The sequence below is a fragment of the Schistocerca piceifrons genome, chromosome X (assembly GCF_021461385.2).
Source record: "Schistocerca piceifrons isolate TAMUIC-IGC-003096 chromosome X, iqSchPice1.1, whole genome shotgun sequence".
NCBI classification, from domain to species: Eukaryota; Metazoa; Arthropoda; class Insecta; order Orthoptera; family Acrididae; genus Schistocerca; species Schistocerca piceifrons.
In genome coordinates, this window is record NC_060149.1 from 61,927,814 (window position 1) to 61,939,623 (window position 11,810).

Here is an 11,810-nt window from a genome sequence, read left to right on the forward strand (position 1 = left end):
ACCAACCCTAGAGGGCTAAATTACTACACAGCCAGGGCTCTGTGGCTGCCAACAGAACAGAAAAGCTAGCTGACTATAATGTCACAGTTGCTCAACGTCAATCCTTTTGCCTCAATCCTGTTGTGAAAAAGCTGGCAAAAACGCTACTGTTTTAAAACCAAAGCAGGCCAGGCCTGCATATTTACCGCAGTCACCACCACCACCAGCCAGTAACAAGAGGAGATCTATACCAGTCTACAAGCTGAAATGGGCCAACAAGCTGCCATTGTCAGTGTCCGTCTTCACTAGCTGCAGACCTGCTGTCCGCGCTAAATCTGAATGCTGCCAGCTTGATGCCTTGCATCTGGTGGGTCACCTGGCTGACTAATTTCTAACCACTGCTGGCCATCTACTCTGGGGGTCAATGGTTTGAGCCTGGACCATCTAGCTGTCCAGCCATCACTGCCTGTGTGGGCACACATCACTACTGTGAGCTGCCGCCATCCACACTGGGGTTTGGTTCCACAAGTTCCAGTGCTTCTTGCATTGAGCTGCATATCTGTGTCTGCCTGCACGGCTGCCTCAGTTGGCCGTCACTCACCACCCTGGCAGAGTCAACCCACTGCTGCAGTGCCAACCACAATGCCTCGCTTGGGCACTGCCTGCTGCCCAGGGGGATGCCACATACTAACTGTGATAACAGGCCATTGCTGAGATGAACACGCATCACCATTCGAGTTGAAGCCCATTTTGAGGGAATTGGTCACCATCTAGTACCACTACAAATGTCGTATTTTGACGTGGAATAAGTAAGTACATGTCATTGCTGTTTTTATGACAGTACATTGGATAGCCATCTGGTATCTGTCCACCATACCACTGCAATCACACCTCGTGTGGTGAACTGCAGGCCTTGCTGACTGCTGGCACACTCACCATAGATGTCATTCATCTCAACAACTACAAATTTCTTTACAAGAGAGCTCCAATGTAAGGCACAAAATGGTGCCCCTTAGGAACATGGCTGCCAAGGAGGGGAAGGAAGCCAGTGTCCACTCCACGTGCATACTGGGGGAGTCATTCCAGATGTGGAAATGGTGCTTCTGGATGCCGTGAAGAGTACAGGGTGCAGCCAACAGCGGGTGGTAGCTCATCTCGGTACCAATGACGTGTCACTTTGGATCGGAGGAGATTCTTTCTGGTGTCGGGCTGCTAGCGGAAATGGTAAAGACTGTCAGTCTTGCTTGTGAGATTAAGCCAAAGCTCACCATCTGCAGCATTGTCGATAGAACTGACTGTGGTCCTATGGTGCAGAGCTGAGTGGAGCGTCTGAGTCAGAAGCTCTGGCAGTTCTGTGACACTGTAGGCTGCAGATTCCTTGACTTGGGCCATTGGGTGGTGGGTTTCCGGGTTCCACTTAATAGGTCAGGAGCCTATTACACACAGGAAGTTGCTACACGGATAGCGGGGGCTGTGCAGAAAGCGCATACTTCAATGTGAGATGCTTTTAATAATTTCCACAATGAAACTCTGCCTCAGAATCTGGCAGAAAACCCAAAGAGATTTTGGTCATACATAAAGCACACCAGTGGCAAGATGCAATCAATACCTCCACTGAGCGATGACAATGGAGAACTCACTGATGAATGTGCCACTAAAGCAGAGTTATTAAACATGGTTTTCTAAAACTCTTTCACCAAATAAGAAGTAAAAATCCCTGAATTCCAATCAAGAACAACTGCCAAGATGAGAAACATAGAAATAGATATCCTTGGTGTCGCAAAGCAGCTTAAATCACTTAATAAAGGCAAGGCCTCCAGTCCAGATTGTATACCAGTCAGGTTCTTTGCAGAGTATGCTGATACAATAGCTCCATAACTAGCAATTACATACAACCGCTTGCTCACAGAAATATCCATACCTACAGACTGGAAAATTGCTAAAGTCACACCAATACCCAAAAAGGGAAGTAGGAGTAATCCACTGAATTACAGGCCCATATAACTAACATCGATTTGCAGTAGAGTTTTGGAACATATACTGTGTTCGAACATAGTGAAGTACCTCGAAGAAAATGATTTATTGACACATAGTCGGCATGGATTTAGAAAATATCTTTCTTGTGAAACACAACTAGCTCTTTATACTCATGAAATAATGAGTGCTATTGACAGGGGATGTTAAACTGATTCCATATTTTTAGATTTCCGGAAGGCTTTCGACAGTGTTCCTCACGAGCATCTTCTAACCAAACTGCATGCCTATGGAATATCACCTCAGCTGTGCAAATAGATTTGTAATTTCCTGTCACAAAGGTCACAGTTCGTAGCAATATATGGAAAGTCATTGAGTAAAACAGGAGTAATATCCAGCGTTCCCCAAGGAAGTGTTATAGGCCATCTATTGTTCCTGATCTATATTTATGACATAGGAGACAATCTGAGTAGCCGTCTTAGATTGTTTGTAGATGATGCTGTCATTTACTGTTGTAAAGTCATCGGATGACCAAATCGAATTGCAAAATGATTTAGATAAGGTATCTATATAGTGCAAAAAGTGGCAATTGACCTTGAATAAAGAGAAGTGTGAAGTTATTCACATGAGAACTAAAAGAAATCCACTAAATTTTTATTATGTGATAAGTTACACAAATCTAAAGGCTGTAAATTCAACTAAATGCTTAGAGTTTACAATTACAAATCACCTAAATTGAAATGATCACTTAGATAATGTTGTGGGTAGAACTGTGCTTCATTGGCAGAACACTTAGAAAGTGCAATAGGTGTACTAAAGAGTCTGCTTACACCATGCTTGTCCGCCCTATTCTGGGGTATAGTTGTGCGGTGTGGGATCCGCATCAGGTGGGACCGACAGATGACATCGAAAAAAAGTTCAAAGAAGGGCAGCTCTTTTTGTATTATCGCAAAATATGGGAGATAGTACCACAAACATGACACGTGAATTGGAGTGATAATAATTAAAACCAAGGTGTTTTTCGTTGCGACGGGATCTTATCATGAAATTTCAACCACCAGTGTTCTCCTACGACTGTGAAAACATTCTGTTGGCACCCACCTACATAGGGGAAAATGATCATCACAATAAAATAAGAGAAATCAGGGCTCGCACAGAAAAAGTTAAGTGCTTGTTTTTCCCGTGCGCCGTTCAAGAGAGGAATGGCAGTGAGACAGCTTGAAGGTGGTTCACTGAACCCTCTGCCAGGCACTTCATTGTGAATAGCAGACTAATCACGTAGATGTAGATGAAATCATATTTCATTCTCCTCATCCCTGATTTGTAAAAGCTGTTCCTTACAGCATTCCATTTTATCATTTTATCTGCTGTCTTGATTTCATTAGAATATAGTCCTGCAACCTCACATGTCATAACTGGTACTTGATCTTGGAAACCTATAGGGTATTAATGCAACTGATAAAAGCACAGATGAATTCTCTGAAACCGTGAATTAGCACTCTTAAGTGAATAAAATGGAATTCCAATAGTAAAAACTTAACAATAAAAATTCCATTTGCTGTTCATTTATTTCCCACTTACTAAAATTTAACTCATTGATAATGATGTATAAGCACTGATACATGAACCACCACCTTCAATTCCTTACCTCATCACTCTCTTTCACAAGCCAAGCAGGAAGTTCATCCTCGCTCATCAGTCGAGGTTTGCACTGTCCACCACTGCTCATTTCTGTCTGCCTTCGCTCTGCATCCATCTTTTGAAAAAGCTCAAACTCAGATTCACCACGTGCTATCATTTGGTTGACTGTTTCATCATCTGGTACCTCATTTTCCTCCTGAGAAACAAATATCAATTATCTAATGGTTATCATCTTTATAAAATTGGCTTATTACATTTACACTCATCTATACTGAAACTTCCATGAAATTACACAAAGCAAAAGGGAAAGCCGAGTATCTCAATGGTTTTTGTCTGCTGATCTCATAAACCTCTATGGCACATATTTTACCAAATTGTGATTTTTAAATTTAGACATAAAAAAATATGAGTTATTGCTATTTCACATTAAAGGCAGGGATCTATATTTTTAAAACAAATGCACAAGTTGGTGAGGCTGTAATATTTCAGATAACTTGCATAATACAGAAAACAGAAATAATATTGTTGTAACACAGAGCAAAAGAAAAACAAAAGCCACTAGAATGAGATATTCACTCTGCAGCGGAGTGTGCGCTGATATGAAACTTCCTGGCAGATTAAAACTGTGTGCCCGACCGAGACTCTAAAAGGTCCAGAGTTCGAGTCTCGGTTGGGCACACAGTTTTAATCTGCCAGGAAGTTTCATATCTGCGCACACTCCACTGCAGAGTGAAAATCTCATTCTGGAAACATCCCCCAGGCTGTGGCTAAGCCATGTCTCCGCTATATCCTTTCTTTCAGGAGTGCTAGTTCTGCAAACTTCGCAGGAGAGCTTCTGTAAAGTTTGGAAGGTAGGAGACGAGATACTGGCAGAGGTAAAGCTGTGAGTACCAGGCGTGAGTCGTGCTTCGGTAGCTCAGATGGTAGAGCACTTGCCCACGAATGGCAAAGATCCTGAGTTCGAGTCTCGGTCGGGCACACAGTTTTAATCTGCCAGGAAGTTTCAAAAGCCACTACATTGAAACAATATTGTAATAATTGAGTTTGGTATAAATATACTGGAGAGCCAAAGAAACTGCTACACCAGTCTGATATTGTCTAGGACCCCGCGAGCACGCAGAAGTGCAGCAACATGATGTGGCATGGACTCAACTAATGTCTGAAGAAGTGCTGGAGGGAATTGACACCATTAATCCTGCACGGCTGCTCATAAATCTGTAGGAGTATAAGGGTGTCGAGATTTCTTCTGAATATCACGTAGCAAGGCATCCCAGATATGCTCAATAATGTTCATGTCTGGGGAGTTTGGTGGCCAACGGAAGTGTTTAAACTCTGAAGAGTGTTCCTGGAGCCACTCTGTAGCAATTCTGGACGTGTGGGGTGTTGCATTGTAGCACTGGAAATGCCCACATCCATTGGAATGCACCACAACAGATATGAATGGATGCAGGTGATCAGACAGAATGCTTACGTATGTAACACCTGTCAGAAATGTATCTAGACCTGTCAGGCATCCATGTCACTCCAGCTACACATGCCCCACATCATTACACAGCCTCTACCAGCTAGAACAGCCCCTGCTGACATGCCGGGTCCATGGATTCATGAGGTTGTCTCCATACCCATACGTGCCCATCCGCTCGATAAAATTTGAAATGAGACTTGTCTGACCATGCAACATGTTTCCAGTCATCAACAGTCATCAAGGGTAAATGAGTGGCCTTCGGTTCCGAAAGATCATATCAATGATGTTTCGTTCGATGATTCACACTCTGACACTTGTTGATGGCCCAGCACTGAAATCTGCAGCAATTTCCGGAAGGATTGCACTTCTGTATCATTAAACGATTCTCGTGAGTTGTCATTGGTCCCATTCTTGCAAGATCTTTTTCTGGCCGCAGTGATGTCTGAGATTGGATGTTTTACAGGATTCCTGATATTCATGGTACACTTGTGAAATGGTCGTATGGGAAAACTCCCATTCATCGCTGCCCCGGAGATGCTGTCACACATCGCTTGTGCTCTGACTATAACACCATGTTCAAACTCTCTTAAATCTTGATAACTTGCCATTGCAGCAGCAGTAACCAATCTACCAACTGCACCAGGCACTTGTTTTATATAGCCATTGCTGACTGCAGTATCATATCCTGCCTGTTTACATATCTATTCATTTGAATACACAAGCCTACACCAGTTTCTTTGGCACTTCAATGTAGTACCCTTATGAAAACACACCTAGTGGTTTAAAAACTACCTAGAATATGGAATAGTGTGGAAGAAAGATAAAATTTAGTTCAAATCATTAAGAACAAGTAGTTATTCTGAGCTCTATATTAGGTCTAAATTTTGATAGGTGCAGCCTCTTTTTCAGTCCTATTTAAACTGCAACCATTAGCTCTTTAACTCAAAATTTTGAGATCATTCTTTAAACATTTCTCCTTGTTTCTACCATTACATCCTTTCATACTAGAAGCATTCAGTCAAATTTTTAAATAACTATTGATTTTTCATATTGAGGACACAAATACCAAGCATTTGGATTTTGTTTACTTGTGATATGAAACAAGTTCCATAAGCCAATCTGTATCTCCAGATACATCCAGTGGATCAAAATTAAACATAAGACAATCCAATGAAACTTTCAGCACTTGCAGAATAAGCAAAGAATGTTGTATGCTATACATGGTTTGGTATCCCAGGAATCTGAAATCACAACTGAGCATACAAATTCCCATAAAATAATTTAGTATTTGTAAGTTGTTATGATCCATCTACCTACTTTCAGTAGAAAAGGTAAGCCAGCCATGTGGGTGAAGCATATTTTGCAGTGAGAGAGAGTAATTGTCGTATAATATACTGAAATATATTCAGTGTTTTTAACGGAGTAGAAATAATGGTACAAAACTTCAAATGGAGAAAAGGAAACATAGTAACCATAGATACAGAACTACTTGGGTAAAAAAAAAACTGTATTATTTAAAATTACAAGTGGTTCACACAAATGCAAAACCACTGACACTATGCTTTTTAGTATCTGTAAGTGATACAAACTACTCTTCCTCAAGTTCTAGTAAAGTTCTGTAGGTAAACAGCAAATCTGCCATCCCTGCAGACACGGAATAGAAGGTGAACTGGAGATTTTGTGCAACAAAGCCATCAACAGAACAAAACACTTCAATGAAAGTCACATCAACTGCTGAGTCACTAATGAAGTCACCATACAATTATCAGCTGAAAATACAGGATGAGAGATATTAGGCCGTTCACACGCACTTTAATAGCCAGATAGTTGTAGAGTTGTCTTCATTATCAGTCTTGCTCATGGACTGATACCAGGAGGCTGGAGTAGTTTCAGCTCCTTCCTCACACAACGGTAGTTATCAATGCCCCCTCCCCTGCAACATTTCATACCACACAAGTGTAACCCCAATGTTTGTGTGGTAGAGTAATTATGGTGTATGCATATGTGGAGACAGTGTTTGTGCAGCAATCGCCGACACAGTGTAACTGAGGCAGAATAAGGGGGAACTAGCCCACATTCGCCGAGGCAGATGGAAAACCACCTTAAAAACCATCTACAGGCTGGTCAGCACATCGGACCTCACCACTAATCTACTGGTTTCATGGCATCATCAGCAATTTTTGCCAATAAAGAGACAGCCATGATGAACACTTGCAACGCAGAAATTAATATGAACTGAGGCCTAGTCAACATGATTCTAGTTCTGTTAGCCAAAATACTTTGGCCATATATTAGGGGAATAAAAATGTACTCAGAAACTATTAATCCAATGTCTATCCAACTGAACATGAATTCTTAAGTATTTCCCCTTCACTTCACGCATATTTCAAAATTTATCAATCAAACTCATAAACAAAGATTGGACATCTTATCATATGTTTACCAGAGCAAAGTGTTCATTTGTCAAATTACATTATCTCTAGCATCAACTAAAATTTAAATCTAATAATATGATTTCCTTTGGTTGTATTATTGTCACTAGCATGTGGACAGAGAAAATAATAGTAGGCACCCAGAAAAATGAAGACAAAAATTCATTCTAATGTTAATATTAGAACAGATTTTAAATTTACTCACAGAAAATGGAAGAAGATTAGAGTCTAATGTTCTATTGACAGTATGGTAATTAGATTTGGAGTGGGAAAGGATGGGAAAGGAAATTGGCCAGGCCCTTTTCAAAGGATGTATCTCAGCATTTGCCTGGACTAGTTTAGGGAAATCACGGAACACCTCAATCTGAGTGGCTGGATAAGGATTTGAAGAATTGTCATCCTGAATGCAAGTCCAGAGGGATAACCACTGTCCCACATTGCTTTTTTTAAACTAAAAAAAGATATTTATAGTTTTGGATGTTTGTCTATATGATGAAAAATATATGTACGGTATGACTCATATCTCAAAATTATCATACTGCATGTATACATTAAATGATGTTAACTCTGAATTGAGTAATCATCTGACCAATTTAGATTGATTGTTCTGTACTATAACCAGGAAGTGTAATATTTTTTGGATTGTAGCAGCTGGTGGTGTTGCTATTGTTGTTATTGCTACTCTGCCATTGCAACTCAACGTCATCACAATAATCAATAGAAATTTTCTTCATAAAGTAGGTAACTGTGAAGAGTTGTGACCTGGGCGGACAAGCTGGATAGAATAGCTATAGCATGCATCTGGCAGGAGAAAATTTACAGTGTTTCTTTTCACACTAGACTCCAAAGAAAGGTGTGTTTTGCTAACTTCTCCTCGAATTCATCACAATCAAGACATACGAGTAACCACTGTTTATTTCACTCCTATGTATAATATGCAATTTTTGCTTGTGAAGATTAACACCTACAGTTCACAATTATTAAATGTTTAAACTATCACTTGCCTCATCATCTGCTTCATCTTGATGTAGTATGCTCTTCAGAAACTGCTGTCTCTCAGAACCTGTGGACTTTTGGTCAAACATCCCTGCTTGTATAACTTTCTCATCCATATTCAATTTGTAACGAGCAGCTGCTAAGATACGTTCTTCTACAGAATTAACAGTCATTAAACGTAAGACACGGACTTCATTCTTCTGACCAATTCTGTGTGCTCTGTCTTGAGCTTGCAAATCCTACAAATAACAGTTTATAAACAACTAAATTTCAGCATTAAAAAAAAAATCAGGCTTATAAAGCATTAACTTAGTATCAATATTTAAATACAATGAAAGGTTGTAAGTTCAGTCTCTTTAATGTAACACTTGTTACTGCCATTCATTGAACTATTGGAGAGTCTTAATAATTCCGAGTGGTTATAATCACAGTGTAGCTACACACAGGGATCCAGTGTGTGTCTGATATTATTGTATGGCAGTGAAACTTGATAAATATTCTTAAGCATTAACGCAAAACTGATTTACACTGGAAAAAATTAGTTCCAATTTTGGCAACCATGCACAAATTTGGTGCCGTGAATGCAAGAAATATGTATAAAAATGTTTTCACATGTAATGGATTAGGAAAAGCATGTGGGCAGAAAAAGTAAAAAAGTCAAACAAATGAAAAGGCATAATACTGATTTTATTATAAAACAATGTTTACACAATTTGTTCAATATGAGCACTGGAGACGTTGACGAGATGCTGCATCCACAAAATGGAATTATCAACAGTTGCTCATAGCCGGTCAGGTGGAATCAGAGCAACGTGTTCTGGTATACTGACATTCAGATGAAGTAGAGAATGAACATGTCCCTGGTGATGGCATTCTTTTAGATAGATAGTTGCATGTTCCATTGATCAATAGCACGGAAAAACTGTTATGATGTGGAATGTGTCAAATGCACAAGAAATGTGCACAGGAAACAAGGGTTTTTTTTTCATTATAGTGTTATACCTAAATATTTCTATTATCTATCCCATTCCCTTAAATGACACAAAATGCATATATTATATCTCCAGATTTATTTACTCATATTCAAGAATTCATCTATGGTATAGAAGAAGTTGTCAAGGAGGTAAGATTTCAATTTGTTTTTGAAACTATTACTGCTGTCTGTCAGACATTTTATTTCATCTGGTAATTTTTCAAAAAGTTTTATAGCAGCATATTTTACCTCTTTCTGTGCCAAAGATAGGTTAAGTAAAGGACAGTGTAGATCTTTCTTTTTTCTGGTATTGTAATCATGATTGTCGCTGATGATTTTAAACTGGTCCATGTTGAGAAAAAATTTCATTACTGACTAAATGTACTGTGAAGCAGTTGTAAGAATTCCTAACCTTTTAAACAGATGCCTACAACATGTGCGACTACGAACGTCACACATTATTCAAACTACTTACTTTTGAGCAGTGAATACCTTTTGCCTACGTGTTGAGTTGCCCCAGAAAATTATTCTGTATGACATCAGAGAGAAGAAGTATGCAAAGTATGTTAGCTTACTAATTTCTACATCCTCAAAATTAGCAATTATTCCAATTGCAAAAGTTGCTGAACCTAGTCGCTTTAGGAGATCCAAAATATGAATTTTCCAATTAAGATTCTCATCTATATGTACACCCAAAAACTTAGTATGCTCTATCTACCCTGGCTACTGACTTTTTTTGATGCGTTATGTTTATTGAAGGAATTATACTTTTTGTAGCAGAAAATTGGCTGTACTGTGTTTTTTCAAAGTTCAGAGCAAGCCCATTCGCAGAAAACCAATTAATAACTTTTCCAAAGACCTTATTTGTATCATTTTCTATTGTACTTTCTTTTACTGTTTTAATAATTATACTTGTATCATCAGCAAACAGTGTCAGTTCAGCATCTTGTTTCACATAAGAAGGGAGGTCATTCACATGATCGAACCTTGTGGAACACCTAATGTAATTTCACACCAGTTAGATGATGTGGCTAACTCCTTTGAATCACTTGAAGCATATAAAGAGACTTTTTGCTTCTTGTTCTGTAGATATGACTTAAACCACTCATATGCTGTTCCATTTATACCACAGAATTGTAATTTCTCTAACACAATGTCATGGTTCACACAATCAAATGCTTTGGACAAGTCACAGAAAATTCCTATTGGTGATATTTTACTATTTAAAAACTCTATTATGTGGACAGTGAAATTTTATATTGCTGTCTCAGTGGAACAGCATTTCTGAAATCTGAACTGTGGTTTACTAAGTATCCCATTACTGTTGAGATGGCTAACCACTCTTGATTACATTACTTTCTCAAAGATTTTTGAAGATTCTGTAAGCAAGGATACTGGCCAATAATTATTGACATCTGTGGTGTCCTCCTTTTTGTAGAGAGGCTTGACAACAGCATATTTTAACCTGTCTGGGAAAATACCTTGAGTTAGTGATGCATTTCATATGTGACTCATAACATCAGCTGTAATTGCTCCACATTGTTTTAATATCTTATTAGAGATGTCATCTACTTCAACAGAACATTTATTTTTCAAAGATTTAATAATTTTCCTTATTTCACAAGAGGCTGTTAGATGAAACTTAATCTGACTAAAATTTTTCAAAACTAACCCTAACATGTACTGCCTGGCTTTTTCTTTTGAACTATTCTCACCATTTTTTTCTCCTACACTTAAGAAGTGACTGTTAAATACATTGGCTACCTCTGTACTGTTGGTTAAGATGGTCTCATTCTCTTTAACAGTAATACTACCTACCCCAGTGGTTACTTTTCCCGTCTCCCTTCTAACAGCATTCCATATTGATTTGATTTTATTGCTGGAGTTGTTAATTTCTTCTCTAACATACATATTTCTTGATTTCCTTACAACTTTTCTCACTATGTTACAATAATTTTTATAGTGTTAAACTACTTCTGGATCATTACTAGCTCTTGCTGTCTCATACCATTTTCTTTTTCTTTCTGAAGACATTTTAATACCTGTAGTAATCCAAGGTTTCTTTGAAAAGTTTGTGGTGTTACATTTAGTAATTTTCTTTGGAAAACAATGTTCAAAAAGGGATATAAATTTATCAAAAATATTCTGCATTTATCATTAGCATTTGGCTCATTATATACATCTTTCCAATTTACATTTCCTAAACTTTCTCTGAAGTGATCTATAGATACCGGGTTGAGCACCTTCACACTTTTACTTAATGGTTTCTGAAGTGTACACCCTGTTAGGTTTTGTAAGTTAATCAGTTGTGCATCATGGTCAGATAATCCATTTACCACAGGGCAAGCAT

At 38.6% G+C, this 11,810-nt stretch overlaps 1 protein-coding gene across 1 annotated transcript in view; it reads right to left on the reverse strand.

Moving 5' to 3' along the window:
- LOC124723063 (ATP-dependent helicase brm-like) overlaps positions 1-11,810 on the reverse strand; it is a 256,556-nt gene that overhangs the window by 65,952 nt on the left and 178,794 nt on the right. Inside the window, exons 20-21 of the mRNA XM_047248240.1 lie at positions 8,496-8,726; positions 3,602-3,790 (exon numbers count right to left, since the gene is read on the reverse strand). Coding sequence (XP_047104196.1) covers positions 3,602-3,790; positions 8,496-8,726 — 420 coding nt within the window. The remainder of the gene's footprint in view (positions 1-3,601; positions 3,791-8,495; positions 8,727-11,810) is intronic.